Raw genomic sequence first — 16562 nt, forward strand, 5'->3', positions numbered from 1 at the left:
TTGAAAGGGATCACTATGATGAGAGTTAGTACCTGTTACTGATCGACTAAGAAAACATTCATTTCCAGTGTAACACCAATAAGGATGAATAGGAGCAAAATTACAGTTATTATGGAAGATATTGCAGCTTTGTGACTGAAGAAAAGAAATAATAATAGAAAATAGTCCGAAACGCAATTTAGCCTAGAGTAAAAATATGCTACTTCGCACATTTTTGCACCTGAGTTTTTCGTTTCATACCATATGCTATATCACAGTATTACTTGAAGAGATCAAAACGTTTTTTAGCAATACTCTAAATAAACCCAGAGTGACAATGCAAAACCTCAGAAAAAAAATTATAGTTTTTACTCGAGAAACTGCTCAACTCATGGGAGCAAAGAAAATGCCAAAAAGTAATTACACTAGCTTTGAACATCTATAGCTCAATTTTTAACAAAAGAAGTGCTCAAATCTATACTTTTCAAATGGGTGAACCGTGATGCCCCGATGGGAGGTCAAAGGAAGTCAATGCGACCTCCCGAAAATTCTCTTTGACAAATTTTGGTGATGATCCGAGAAATTTGGAAATAATATTGCAACATTGATATTCGTTTTTCTTCTTTAAACTGTTTTAAATAATGCCCAATGTGTCTCATGAGTGACATATGTGTATTCTCGTATTTTATCACTTGGTAAAATTGGAATTTCATTCGGCAAACTGAGAGTTTTTCTCCTCCCAAATATTTTAGTTCGAGGTGCACCGATTAGCAATTACAAATAATTGGGAAGAAAATAATTAGCCGATAAATTATAATACTAATAAGTTTAAAAACTACAAATTTTCTATAATTTTTGAAACAAACATGAATTTTTAAATTTCGTTGATTATTGCGAGTGTTGACTAAATTTTCCCCACATTCCCACATTAGAAAAAAATCTTGTTCAAAATTTTATTTAATTAAGTGAGCCAATTTTCTTATTATTGTTAACAAAATAACCATCCCTTATAACTGTCTATGAGACACTAAGGTTAATTCAGATCATTAGCTACTATACTGCCGTGGGCAAGTAAACGACAGTATCTGCAGAAATGAGTTTTTAAGATATTACAAGAAACGCGCACGTTGGGGATTCAGCGTTAACAATAGGGAAACAATGGAATTAAACGTCTCTTTCGCGCTTTTTTTTTTTTTTTTTTTTTCATTGCAAAACAAATGAACAAGCTTGTACGACAAAGCTAATGCACAAAAGATGACAAAAAAAAAAAAAAAAAAAGAAAGAAAGGAAGAAAGAAAGAAAGAAAAATGAAAAATAAATATAATCAGAAGTATCGATATCTGAACGTTTGTGCGATTGAATTTATTTACTGAAATTGTGAATTTCAAGTACTAAAGCAGTTTAAAAACTCAAGAAAGTCACATATGTTCCACTCTCAGTGTTTCTCGAAAAGGTTATTATTCTCTTAATTACACAAAATGTAGACAGAACAAAATGCGAAAAGCACAGAGGTGCCACCCACTGCTGACAAAAACCGCCCGTATATTTTAGAGGCAATACCCCTCACGTAATTCACTTTAAAAAATAAATAAATGATAGAAAGTAAGCAAAGAGGAGTGGTAGCAGTTTTTTTTTTTTCCCCGAAATTTTAGTCGCGCTATGAGGCGTGGCATGAGCAAACACCAACTTGCAGAGTGAAGCCCACGCCTAGTTATTGCACTCGATCTTTTTCCAGTAGGCAGAGAAGATTCTCTTGTTTTGTTTTGTTCTTAACTATGTAATACCCACGTGTGAGACATTGCTGAATAGATATTATTTTAAGGAACATAAGCTACATGGGACTATTGTAACACTTGCAATATAAACCTCAATTAGTATGGAATTTCATTAACCTACTGACAACATTACAAACCTTTAGCAACCTCGTGATAATGTCAAATTAACATTAAACTTTTTCTCTGATTAATAGAGAGCTGAAAAATAGGCTTATGCATGTTGCACTTATCGATTAACCCAAATGCTTTTTAGACAATATGCAGGATGTTTACCAAGTCTTGCACTTCTAAAGAAAATTCATTTTTAAAGAACTACTTCATGTTTAAACATAATTTTCCTTTTAGTTTGAACCTTACCTCAAACAATTGTTTGCACAACATTAATACACTCCTACGCGTGCACTTTTCATAGTTTTGAGAAGATTTTTTTTCCCACTGCGTCAGGTACTAGCGCAGCCAGAATTTCCTCATTTGGATAGCAATCGTTCATTTCAGAATTGGCTGTATGTGTCTAAAAAAGGGTTCAGGGGGATTTACCCTCAATCCCCTTCCCTCACAGAGCCGCCGGGAGTTTTTACCTTTAAACACGCCATTTTAGATTTTCGATGTTAGCGCCATCTACATGGCTAAAGCTGGTATTGTATCTCGTATAGTTTTTCTTTTTACATATATAGAAATATATATATGTACTGATATATATACTGATAATATATATATTATCAGTGCACGACCTAAAACTCCATGAACATTACCAATTAATATTTCCCATAAGCAAAATAATAATTGTCAACAATATTTTTTAAAAACTTCATTTCGATGCTGCATAGTGTCTTTAGGGAATATATTGATAATTTCATTTTCGGGTTCATAATAATCACTTTATTTTAACGAGTGAGATTTTTTTTTAACATCAAATTGATAGGGTGTCAAGGATGAAAAAGAAAGTACATCGGTAAAATTTTTAGCCCTTTGTTCTTTTTATCACGATACACTACCAAATGTGTACATTTTTTCTTTTTTATATTATATGGTTTTACATATTGTCACCTCAGAGCAACAGTGAGCTATCTAATCGCAGGAATAACAGTAAGATATCTTACTGTTGCTATGAGGCGATGATATGAACATATTCCTAGACATACGTAAAAAGAAATTTGGCAAAACAATGTCTATACAATGTACACGGATTAAATATAAAAAGAGAACAACTTTTTTAAAAAAATCAGAACTACTGCATGATAAAATTGTCATTCAAACTAAACAAATAAATTTATTGTTCCTCATATTTTTTTTTTTTTTTTTTAAGTCATGTTTTAGGAAATACAGAAATTGGTTTAAAAAAATGACATGTTTATAAACATTAAAATGTCTGTCACAATATAATAATTTGCAAATACTACATTTCCATATTTTTAAATTAATGTTTATAATTCATTTATTTTCTATTAGTTGCTTAAAAAGAGCAATAGTAATTCAAATATTTCTACTGTTTGTTTTCTGTATTTAGTTGCGCAATTTATTAACCCCTTCTACTGTTATTCCATATATAAGGACTAGCCTCGGATTCCTGAATTGTGTTAATACGGAGTGAAGACAAAAAATTTTAAAACCATATGAATGCTTGATATTACTTTGAGCGTGATTTTTTTCGAGGCATTCAAAATATCAGTTTCGACATGCGATGCTTAAGTTGAATTCATACATGACCTATTTTTCAAAATTGAGACCGGATGTCTTTACATCCAAAAGCCTAGTATTTTGCTTTTGAAAAGATGTTCCTTGAAACCCTGAAACACTTGTTAGCAGTACTCTGTAATTTTGTGCTACAAAACATTGGTTATTTTCTTTTATGTGAAAAAAAAAAGCTCTTTTGGTTGAAGTTTACTAAGTTACAGAAACAGGAAAAGCAAACTTATCAGTCGATAGCAATATCGTAGAACTTTGAATTTAAACTTCCGCAAAAAAAAAAAAAAAAGAAAACTCCCCCCCCCCCTCCCCCCATTTCGGGTTCACATAGAACGTAACTGAAAATGCATTAAAAGCCACAACATCTAAAGGAAACTGTGTCATTCTGTCACTAACAAAAAAAGATAAATAAATGAAATGAAAAAGCAAATCCATAAATGTGCCCACATTTTCTGATAAGAAGCGAATAACTTCTAAACCTACACACACACCACAGCTTTTACTCCTACTCCATCCTACCTGAGATAAGAGCAAAGTGGATGAACAATAGCTGTGGCGCCATCTATTGCGAAGAACATGAAACCTGAAACCGAAACGAAAACTACATAAAACATGGGTAAGGAATGTCACGAAATTCTTTCCGAATTCCAGTCCTAAACAACGTTTTATCATAATTTTAAAAAGAGATTATTTATATTATTTATTTAAAAGCGGAGACAGGGGGGAGGGGGGTAGATTTTATTTTTGAGACATTTCTATTGATATGAATTTTTCTATCGATTTTTCACAAAATAAAAATTTTTACGATGGTATAAAAAATGTCTCCAGATACCTTCAAAACAATGCTAAAAATATGAATGAAAATGGAGTTTTTCAGCATGAGAAAAAATAATAATTTTTTTTATAGTTTTGCTCAATGACAGAAGAAGACAGTATGTATTATTTTTAGGAAAAGACATAAAGGAATGCGTGGTGTTATGAATTTATCGCTCTCGCAATGGATTGTTAATGTTTTTTAAAGTTTAACTGATGTCATAGTTTGGAATCATAACACTGGTGCATGCCTATACTTTTTCAGACACTACATTTTAAAGAAATGTTTTGCATTGATTCTATTCAGAAAATATGATGGTTTTACAGTAAGATATTTACATATTTGTTCCCCTTAAAGTTTGTTTTCCCTCATGTGTATTGAAAAACTATTTTTAAACTCTACATAAATTTTTAGGACAAGGTTTTCAAAATTTTACCTATGCGACATATATGCTTTGTTTAAGTGTCATAAAATCACGAGTATTTTTTAGACAGTTTTAAAGATAAATTTCCTTAAATTGAAACAGCATGCTGAGTGCAATTTCTGTATTTTTAGCAATTTAGAAAGAGAAAATCCTTTGTTTTTATATTAGTTCCTTTATATTACTTTCTTCCTTAATACATACCTGCTCAATATTAATCGTTACATGTAAAACATCGGCAAAATTTGATTTCCTTGTGCAACACTGATGGAGAAAAAATATTTAATACATATAACTTAAAACAAAAAGCAAAAAAAAAAAACAAAATTAATTGAAAAAATACCTTTGAAAAAACATTTTTTTAACGATGGGCAAAACAGCAAACTTTTGAGCTAAGTAGATATTTGACTTCATTTCATTAACAGAAACTAGAAGCAATAAAACAGCGCATAGTTTTTAATCTCTTACAACAATCGTTTGAAAGTTACATCTGAAAAATAGTTGTTGCTAGCCTCCCCCCCCCCTCCCCCTACTCTTTAAAAAATTATTCCGTTCTTTTTTTCTTTTTTCTCACTCTCTCTCTTTTCTTAAAACAAAGCGTACAAAGCGGAAAGAAAAGGGTAATTGTGTTTGGTTTAACTGAATTTGAAGTGAAATCATATCGCACTTGATGTTTCTACACGAGGACAAAAATGGTATATGGTTTAGGTATAAAGAAAATATTTACACTAAGCGACGAGCCATATCAAAAATATTCAGAACGTCGAAATGTTTTCCGAACAGAAAGCGTTACGCATAGATAATAAAGATCGCAAAAGCAATTTTCTCCTTTTAGAATGAAACAAAACGTCTGGCGCAAGAAAAAATGAAAGCATTTGTATTCTTTTGCACTGTCACTATTCTTTTCAGTGCTGGGAGACAGGAGAAAATAGTAACTAGCGTTGAATAAGAAACAGTCAGGCAAACCCATAAGCTTCCTCATAATAAAAAAAAACTGGTTATGATTCACTTGACATCACAGTAAACCATTCATTTTTTTACTCATAAAAGTTTTTATTCTGTTTTAGTTATAAGCAGTATAAATGCGTTTAAAAAAGAACTTCAGTTTTAGTTTCAATCTCTTTATAAACTTCAAAATAAAAAATACACAAATGTTAATGAACAGACGTAGAATGGAATAAAATTTAATCAAATGTACGGAGAACCCCTGAAAATACAAGAATAATGTGCGTTTGTAATACCGCGAACTTTGCTTTTTCTATAAGGCTTACAAAAATTAAGCAGCAAAATGTTTTATTAAAGCTTTTATTTACAAAAATAAGTTTTGTAAAGCAGCTTTAAAATCATATGCAAGTATTGCATTTAAAGTTGAAACTTAAATGCAATGTTTAAAAAAATATATAGCTAATTTTTACCGAATTTTATCGACCAAAATTCGGTGTTCCTGTTATTCGGGCCGAATATTCGATCAGACTAAATGTTGATAAAGCATTTTACCGAATATTTGTACAAGTAACAATGAAAAGAGAAAAGAAACCCGTATATTTTAAACATTAAATTTACACTATATTGAAAATATTAGTTTATAAGTTGCATAAAAAAATTATAAACATTTCGGAACTATTAACTTCAGGACGTCTAAACAATCTCGTCCTTTTTTCGTTGTTTACAGTGTTCAAAAAATACAAAATTAGAAGCAGGGTTCATATACTTGTGGTTAAAATAAATTCCCTGACTTTTCCAGGTTTTCCAGGTCGTTTTTTTAGAAAATTCCAGGGTACTCGCTTCATTCAAAATTAAGTTTAAATTACAATATTTCCAAAATTAATTAAAGTTATTTAAAGTAGCCATGCAATAGAACTGAAACTTTTCCCCTTAGATTTAAAAAAAAAAAAGAAATCTTGGATATTTTTTTTTTCTCTCTCTCAAAATTTAAGTTTTTTTTTTCCAACATTTTGTTCAAAATTGTTTTCATTTGTTTACTACATGTTGAAAACAAAGCACTTATTTTAGTGTTTCTTCGATGTCATGTCTCATGCGTAATATTAAAGTTTTGCTGTAATCGTGCAGCAATCTTATAGCATTCGCTTTTGGTTTACAATATTATTTTTCTGTTTATTTTCTTATTAGTATATAACACAAAACATAGTGAGCAAAATACAAAGCTTTTTTTCAACATAACTATGATTAACTTGTTGCATCGATCGGCATACCATATTATGCATAACAACAACAATCAACATCCGCCGATCATAGGCCGATACCAATAAATAATCATCAGTTTTCTTTCTTTTGCATATTAATGGATACTTACATTAAAGTTAAAAAATTTCTTTCCTAGAAAATAATTAATTTTTAAAAATTTAGAATTATTGCACATTTTATGTTTGTTTCATTAGTGTAGAATGAGATAAACATGCAATTCTGTTTTTGGAACTTCCAACTTTGCAAATGACCAAATATGGCGACTAAGTAAAAATTTTTAAATAATAAGTAGATTTTTGAAATCGTAGCATAAAAATACTTATAAATAATTAATAATCCTTAAAAAACTACAATTAAGACAAAATAGTCAGTTTTTAGCACATAAGCGATAGCGTATAAATCAATAAGAATAAAAACAATGTTCTGAAAAATTAAATTTTGCATTTTTCCAGAAAATAATTAAGAATTTTCCACAAAAAAAAAGCACACTTTGCATTGTTTTCAACAGTTTGCATTGAAATAAACATCAACCGCCGTTTTTGGAAACCTAGGCACTTAAAAATTCTTGCGTACTTCCATCCTGTGAATGACCAAATATGGCGACTACGCCAAAAATTAAGAATTATTTTTTTAATTTTTTTTAGTTTGTAGCATGAAAATAATTCAAGAATAATGAATCTTCATGAAATTACAATTCAGTTGAAAAGTTTCTTAGCCCATTTGCGTCCAAGGCAATGAAGAGAAGATTACTTTTTAAGAACAAAATTTTTCATTTTTCAAGAAAATTAAGTACATATTTAAAAATTTAAACGAAACAAAACAATTTGTAGCACATTTTGCGTTACTTTCATTAGTTTTCAGTTTACTTTCATTAGCTTTCATTAGTTCAGTTTCATTAGTTCAGTTCAGTTTTCTTGAAAAACATTGGATGTTTTCAAGAAAACATCCAATTCTGTCTTGTTTTTGAAAACAAAACAGAATTTTAAGCATCGTGTCTGCTTCCACCTTGTGAATGACCAAAATTGGCGTCCACGTTTCACACGGTACTGAAAAAACTTTCCGATCAAAAAAAAACAACTTTCCCGATCGACTCTCCCATCCTCAGGCTTGTAATTCCAAAGCAGTAAATTGTCTTTTCCCCTTTTCTTTTTAAGTCGCCACTTTTTTATTGCCAGCGTCATTTTACCTCAAAAATTTAAATTTTTTAGGAAACATCAATAAAAACGAAGGAAAGATCTCATGGCACAAAATTCTTTGGGAAAAAATTAGAAAAAAAAAGGGGGGTAAAACTGGAAAATTCCCTGACTTTTCCATGACATTTTTAACTGTATCATTTTCCCTGACAATTCCAGGTTTTCCCGGAGCGTACGAACCCTGGAAGCAGCTTCTGGGGTAATTTTCTTCATAAACCATGAGTTCATGTCAATAAGGCATCGCACGGTTATTTCACGCCAATTCTGACTGGATACTGTAATTATAAAAACAAAAATATATGATTTTGCTTACTTGAAAATGAAGAATTATCGTCCATATGAGGCCTAATGTCAGCTTTGGATTTCCATCTACGATGTCTTCTGCTCTAATATTGACCAACTTGATCTTAAAAGAAGAAACATAGAGTTAAATAATATTAAAAAAGGAATGTAACAATTTTGTTTCAAAAATAAGTAAATAAATGTCTTCAATTAGTTATCTCACTCATTTCTTTGAAAAAGCCTTTTTCTTTCTTTTTTTTATTCACTAAAATTAAAAACGTTCTAAAAAATATGTATGCTTGGAATAAGTTACTGCCCGGTGCAAAACGGGTCTGTATTTATTTCTTTCAATTGGCAACAAGCAGTTTGCGTTCAAACCAAAAAAAAAAAAAAAAATCTTTTGTCGGCAAAAATTGCCATACAATAAATATACATAGCCTCAAAAAAAGTCTCTGATGAGGAAATAACAGGAGAATTTTAATGTTTAAAAACTTTTCCTGTGTAAACTTAAGATATTTATTAACACTAAGGTCGGTAAAAAACGCTTGATTGTTTCTGTCTCCAAATTAAAAACCACTTAAATCACATAACTCATACATAAATCTTGAGGTCATTTATCATTGAAAAAAATATCCGGAGTAACAAATAGTGAGAGTCGGGTGGACAGAGACAGCTGCATTGCTGCATTTATGCTGAAATAATAATAATACTAAACTATTTCTCGTTCAGTAGATGTACTAACAAATTAGAATCAAAAAAGAGTCTGAAGCATTTTCTTTCGCCATTAAAAGTTATTGTCCCATTCTTTCCACCATCCCATTCTTCCTGACACTCTCCAATAGGCGCATAACTGATTTCAGTTAATAATTAGCAATTACAAATATTAAGCATAATCTATAACAAAGTCCATACATTAATAACAGGGCACTTTCATGCTTGACGAAATTAAATATTTGATGAAAAACAAAAGTCTAAGTGATTACTGAGAAATAATTTTCATTAAAACTATCATTTCTTTCCCTTCTAATTCATCGTTAACAATTAAAATATGAAAAATAAAACAGGAAGATTAAAATTTATAGCTTTATGTTTAAATTTTTACTCTAGATTTTGGTTTTGTGACGGATTGACATTTTTGTCAACCAAACTTTTGGACAGCAGAAAATGAAATTTCTGTGAATTCTATATAAATTCTTTTAGCTGATGAGTACTTTTAAGATTCAGAAACAACAATAAGAAACTGTTAATCCGAATATATTTTTACGCATTGGATTAAAATAATTGAAATTAATGTGTGCGTTGTGACGAAATGACAAGAGTTTTCTAAGTCCATTAATTATTAATACCGTGAAATCCCGTTATAACGAATACTAATGCAATGAAATATCCATTTCAAGGAAATAAATATAATTCCCAATTTAATCTGCGTTACGTCGCTTGAATTCCATTACAACAAAGTTCTCGTTAAAATGAACAAATTTAAAGTCCTTCAGAGCTCGTTGTAAACCGAATTTTACAGTATTGAAAAAATTATTGCACTTTTCTCGTAAAAAACTAGTGAATAAAGTGTAGGGAAGAATTCCCACAAGTGCGAAAACCAATACAACGAAATTTCCGTTTCAACTAAATGAACATTTACTCTCAATTTAATTGCTTCTTTGTTGGGATTCCATTACAACAAAGCTCTCGTTAAAATGAACAAATTTAAGGTCCTTCAGAGCTCGTTGTAAACCGAACTTTACAGTATTGAAAAAATTATTGCACTCTTCTCGTAAAAAACTAGTGAATAAAGTGTAGTGAAGAATTCCTACAACAACGAAAACTAATACAACGAAATTTCCGTTTCAACTAAATGAACATTTAGTCTCAATTTAATTGCTTCTTTGTTGGGATTCCATTACAACGTAATTTCCGTCACAGCGAAAAACAATTGTGGTTCCTAGAAATTCATTGTTACGGGATTTCGTAGCATAATGCGTGAAATAATTTAATAAATCATTACAAAAAAAGTGAAAAAAAAATTATTTTCATAAAGCTGTAATTTTCATGCAATTGCCCAACACATTTAATAAAAAATAGTTAATATCATCAAATGAATCAATTAACCAACGTTTTGAAACACAAATTTGCAAATTGCTGCAGACACGTGTTTTGGTGTTATAAGGAACAGTTTTTTCAGTGCAAAGAAGTATGAGCTTCTAGATGAAAAGTCATCCGAGAAAAGCATTGGATTGGCTTTTCTCGGATGACTTCTCATCCAGAAGCTCACGCTTCGTTGCATTGTAAAAGGTGTTCCTTGTAACACCAAAACACATGTCTGCAGCAATTTGCAACGTTTGCGCTTCAAAACGCTGGTTAATTGATTTATTTAATTTTAAGCACAAAGGTATTTATTAGTTATTCGTTAGCAGTGGCGGCGATTCGGGGAGGGGGGGGGGGCGACTGCCTTCGCACTTTTTTCATCATCAAGGATTGCCTCAACGTTGAGATTTTCATTGCAAAAATTCTGGATGATATTACCCAAACATTAACGTCACCAAATATCGTTTAAAATTTCAGTTTTAAAACTTAAATTTTAAAAAATTTTCGAGAGAAAATCCCCGAATGCATCCCCTCCTTCCTTTAAATTCAAAGATGACCTAAATTTGCATTATAAAGACTCCAGTTTGAGGGATAAAATTCAGTAAGAGAATTCCCCTAGATAGCATAAAACTGCGTTTTTAAGACTCCAATTTAGAAAAAAAAAACTGCAAATCTTTTTCTGAAGTCCTCAAAGGAAGTTCAAAACTGCGTTCTTTGGATTTCAGTTTAAAAAAAAAGAATCTGGGAGAAACTGCAAATCCTTTCGTTCATTCTTAAGTCAATAAAAGAGAAGTCTGAAATAACGTTTTAAAAGATGTTTAAAACTTTGTAAAATTTCTGGAAGAGAACCACAAACCCCTTGCTATAAGTTTGCTAAGGAAAGCTTTAATTTCCGTCTTAAGGCATCCGTTTAATCTTAAGGCATATATTTTCCTGAGAAGAGCCTTCCTTGCCCTTTTACATTAACAAAGACAGTCCAAACTTCTTCGTTTTAATTATTTTTATAATTAATTAGACTTTATTTTCAACTCCCTGAAAAAATTTTGCCCCCGCACTTATAAGCACCACTCGCCGCCTCTGTTCGTTAGTTAATATGATACTCTTTTTAATGTAAGTATTTGGGCCCCTCCCGAACCAGAATGTCAGCTACGCCACTGGAAAGAAGTAACTTAAAAAGTGATGTCATATTTTCAGCAGTGCTTTTATTACTCTGAAAATGTCAATGCAATGTAATTTTTTGACGCATAAAATAAAAAATTTTGTAGGTTAAGAATAAACTTTGTGTTTTTAGAAGCTTTAACACTGCAGGTGCGATAAATATTACAGTAGAATATTCCTCAGCAACCGAGGCCTAAAAAAGTACTCAATTTTCCAGTCATATTTTCTTTTAGAGAGAAATTTTAATAGATTAATATGCTAAAGACATTAACTGGAAGCAGTTGTTGATTATTTGTTTAACACTGTTTAAAGAGAAAAGGAACTCAATAAAGAGATTGCAACAAAACATAAAATTTAATAATCTTCGGATTTACCTTCCGAAACCTGAGAAAGTCGAGTGCGATCTGTACATTTTGTAGCATATGAAAACGCATACTGCCTTTTTCTCGAGGCTGGAATAAAGAAATATCAATTAATTAATAAACTGAATGAATAAACAATTAAGATTGATATCAGAATATAATGCATCGATAGTGCGAATTCAGAAACAAAACAATAATAATAATGTTTGTCAAAAGTATTTATGAAGACAAATACATTGATGTAAAAGAGGAGTAGCCTCGTCACAGAAAATTTTAAAATGTTCATACCAAATTTCCTATTTGAGAGCTCATTTAGGCACATGTTCTTTTTGACTTTTTAAAAATGCATGTTAGGATATCTGAAGCATCCTACATTTTAGGGGCTGAGGGTTGTTCCTGCTGGCTACTTAATTAGATCTGCCCTAAATTAGAACCTGCATAAATCTTATATTTCATATGATCTATAAAATTTATTGTATGTGGATGTCAGTTCGATGCAAAAAGACTACACTTTGGTTACAAAAATGCATTTCTTTGTTGTTTAAGATGTAATTATTTTCAGGTGCATGAATTTTGACTTTTCTTGCAAAATACAATTCGTAGTAGTTGAAGCGTGATTAGTTGCAGCCTTTTTATTTCAATTTCATTTTTTCTCATTAAAATTTTTTCTGAGTAAAAAGGAAAATAATGAGAGGATGAAAATACTATACTTAATAATTTCTTTTTTCTTTTATACATTACAAAGCAAAAAAAAAAGTTGACATCGTTTTGATTCTTTCACGTATAAAGGAAAAAAGGTGGAATAAATTAGCCTAATTTTATAGTAAAACATATTTTTCCCGGTGAAGCTCGATATAAAATGAAATGATGCTAAAATTAGAACAATCTGTTAGCAATTCCAGTGGTCATATTCAGTAGTCAGGGAGTGATTTTTGTAAGGCCAACAAGAAATGTGCACATTGTATAAAAATAATTGAAATTCTTATTTCTATTGGCTGGAGGGGGGGGGGGGCGGTCATAGAAAGTTCAGTTTCTTTCCGCTGCTGTGAATTCTGACAAAAAAAAAAGATTTTTTTAATACTAGCTTTAACATTACTTGTTAATGAAATTTTATTTTCACAATAAAGCTCCTACTAGTTGCTAAACATTTTTAAAAAGACATAATTTGACAATAAAAAACTGAATCACTGGAATTTACATGTTGCTTGACCATTTAAAGATAGATGAATGGGTGATATATTTTAATGTTATTTTTCATGTTATTTAATAGCTTTTTGTTACCATAATTATTATTATCATTTGGAAAATTATTTTACTTTTAAAGGGTTAGTTTAATCGTTTAAGAGATTGCTTTTCATTTTAATTGAACTTGTTATCTTGTTTTGTGTAAAAGTCTATTGAAAAGACAAAATAACGTACTTTGTCACCAAGCAAAAAGTTTCTATGAAATTTTTACCAAACATTGCGAAAAAAAAAATCGCTAATATTAAAAACGCACCGTAATGTTAAATGTAATAACGGAAAAGTTGTAAAAATTATGTTTGTTGAGATACCCCAAGAAATTAGTAAGAGAATAATAACTGACCAGAATTTCGTTGGAAAGCACCTCGAGAAGGGAAATGAGGTTGTGGCCATCCCTGAGATCTGTGAAAAGGTCGTACAATTCTTTGTTTGCCTGGAAGGAAAAACAAACAGTTAGACATAAAGTTCTTTTAAAATTATTCACAGTTTGTAATGATTTTGGTCTTTTTAATGATAAAAAAAAGTTTCTTGAGCTTATTACTGTCACATAACAATGGCATTCCAAGTTTAAAAGTTTCACTTTGAAGCTTTTCTTCATTAATTTAAATATATTCATTTATTTATTAAAATTGTCGTCTTAACAGTCCTCGCGCTACAATCAGGGGCGGACTGGGTTCCGCAAGAAAGCACCAACCTTGGCCTCCAAACGGAGCAAAAAAAAAAAAAAGAGAAAGAGAGAGAGAGAGAGAAAGAAAGAGAAGAAAAAAAAAAGCTAGTACACAGGTTTACGGTTTTAAGGAAAGAAAAAAAACGAACTCAAGTCGTAAAGGTTTGATAGTGCAAAAAAAAAAAAAAAAAGGGAAGGTGCACAAAAAAAAAAATAATAAATAAATAAATAAATAAAAAAAAATTTTTAAAATAAAAAAATTTAAATTAAAAAAGGCTTGAGGGCGCACAGGCGAGAGGGCGCATCGCCCCGCGAATCGATGGGCTAGTTGTAATCTCCCCAAAATGAAACTCACTTGCAATTTGAACACTGATTATTATTGAATGCAATATTTCTTTCAGATGTGTTCAAGAAGATCGAAAAGAGCGTCCCGAGGGTGTGACGAAAAAAATGTTGCAAAATCTTGGGGATTACATGGATAAAAGAGCGGTTACTGTAATCAAACGAAAAACCACTCAAAACCGTTATGTTTTTCAACTCAGTAAGACTCGCTTATTATTTTTCTACTTAGAGCAGGGGTTCCTAAAGTGGGTTCCGTGACATCATGAAGTGCCGTAGGGAAAGGCGCGCGATGTGTCCATAGTATCAGTTTACAGTGGACACCGGTTAATTGAATCAACCGCTTTAATGAATCAAATCGTCAAAAACAGAACAAAATCCAGCTGTATTGAATCAGCCGCTTTATAGAACCAAAACTGCTTAGAACAAACATAATTCATTTTAGCGGCGGCCACTGTATAAGTATCATAGAGAGAGACTAGAGTGCAGTCAGAAAGTGCCGATTCTTCAAAGGGTGCCGCCGGAAAAGTTTGGGAACCCCTGACTTATTAGAGTACCTTGAAACTGTATCTCTATATTTCATTTTGTTTGAAGGGGGAACCGAAATATCTTCCACTTCTTGCCTAACGATGAATCTTTATTTTCTTATATTGTATTTTTTATGAAAATGAATAAATATAGTGTTAAAAACTAAAATCACTTGTTTTTGCGAGTTGGCAATGTCGATAGTTTCGCGAATTTTAGGTGTAAAAAAATTTTATGTATAAAAAATATTTCGCGAAGATTTCATTTTTCCGAGAACGACAGTTTTCGTGAAAATTGCAAGAATTAAAGCCTCACGAAAATAAGGGCTTTTACAGTTCCTCGATCATATCTTGTCTTTAAACAAATTTATCAAATTGACAAAAAAAGTTTCTGTTGAATTGGAAAAACAAAATAAGGTTTAAAGCTTTAAAAAAAGTTACACTTATGAAACCTTTGTACAGCAGCGTATTTTACTCATCCTACAATGTCGGGAAAAGCGTTTCTGCAGGCCGTCATTTAAGGAGGTCAATTGCTCCCCCCCCCCCATCTGTCTTTGAAATATTAATGCTTTAAATATAAGTGAGCTTGGTTTTTGTTTTGTTTTTTTTTCCTCGACAACAACTGCCTTGAGTATCCCCCCCCCCCTTTCCGGGAAAAAATTCGAAATGAAGTGCCTGCGTTTCTGAAACTCAAAATTATTTCCCCACTCAAGGGCACTCCGAGTTTAAAACATTGGGACGGAGTAATTTCTCAATTTACCGAATAAAACTCTCAATTTTTCCAAATGATGGATGAGCATGCATACATATTGGAACATAATGAGAGACACTAAGCATTAAAAAAAGAAAATCAATTTTGTCTACAAATTCGCCGAATCGTCAGACAAAATTTGCCGAATGAGGAAATTTTTAGGAGATCGCAGTGACCTCCCGTGACTTCCGTCCGTTTCCACTCACACTTCAAAAGATATACAGTAAAATCTCACAACAGCAAACACCAACACTGCGAAACATCTGTTTCGACGAAATAAATGTTCAGACCCATTTTAATTGCTGAAATTCATTGTAACGAAATTTTACTGTGTTAACATTAATGAACTTCCAAATCAAAAGTTTTTTTAAGCACTTTTATTATACTCAGCCTGATTGTCACGGAGAAATCTGAGGCCTGGTTTTGCTTATATCTCTGCAACTAGACCACTTAGAGACTTCGGGATTTCACAAAATGATTTTTTTAATCTTAAGGTACAACTTAGAGCTGAAAAGTTAAAATTCTAGAATAAAATTATTATTTCAGTTAGATAGAAAACAGCAAATTTCATGTAATTTCCGTATTAAATGTTTAAATATAAAACCCATTGTTACAAATTTTGTTGCCTTGCAACAGTAACGTTAAAAGCAATCATAATGAAAATTTTGAATCAAAACTTCTCTGAAGCAGGCATGAAATTGGCAAGCATAAATCCTAGAGAGGAACAAGGATTAAATTTTAGTGACAACTGCTTAAAGTTTTAGACACGTATATGGGTTTTTTCCCTTTCAGTATCGAGCATTTATATGAAAAAATAAAGGGAAGTTTTGTGAGGGTAAAATTATACTATTTCTGAAATACATTTACACTAAAAAGGATAAAATAACAGAATTTTTTTTAAAAATACTAAGCACTTTTCATAATGCACTCAAAAGGACAAAATAACTTTTCTGAGTCAGAAACGACAATTTAAGCATTCCTGTAGTTTTCAATTATTCCAAGAAAAAAACTTCTAGAACGAAGAAAAGTGCGCTCAAGTCATTTCAAACTAAACTTTCCCATTAAGAAAAATGTGCATGTTT

The 16562-nt window shown here is 31.3% G+C and overlaps 1 protein-coding gene across 1 annotated transcript in view; it reads right to left on the bottom strand.

Moving 5' to 3' along the window:
* Positions 1–16562, bottom strand: part of LOC129216046 (dystonin-like) — a 446756-nt gene that overhangs the window by 203483 nt on the left and 226711 nt on the right. The window contains exons 3-5 of the mRNA XM_054850190.1: positions 13543–13632; positions 11970–12047; positions 8387–8479 (exon numbers count right to left, since the gene is read on the bottom strand). Coding sequence (XP_054706165.1) covers positions 8387–8479; positions 11970–12047; positions 13543–13632 — 261 coding nt within the window. The remainder of the gene's footprint in view (positions 1–8386; positions 8480–11969; positions 12048–13542; positions 13633–16562) is intronic.

Source organism: Uloborus diversus, chromosome 2 (genome assembly GCF_026930045.1).
Source record: "Uloborus diversus isolate 005 chromosome 2, Udiv.v.3.1, whole genome shotgun sequence".
Classification (NCBI taxonomy): Eukaryota; Metazoa; Arthropoda; class Arachnida; order Araneae; family Uloboridae; genus Uloborus; species Uloborus diversus.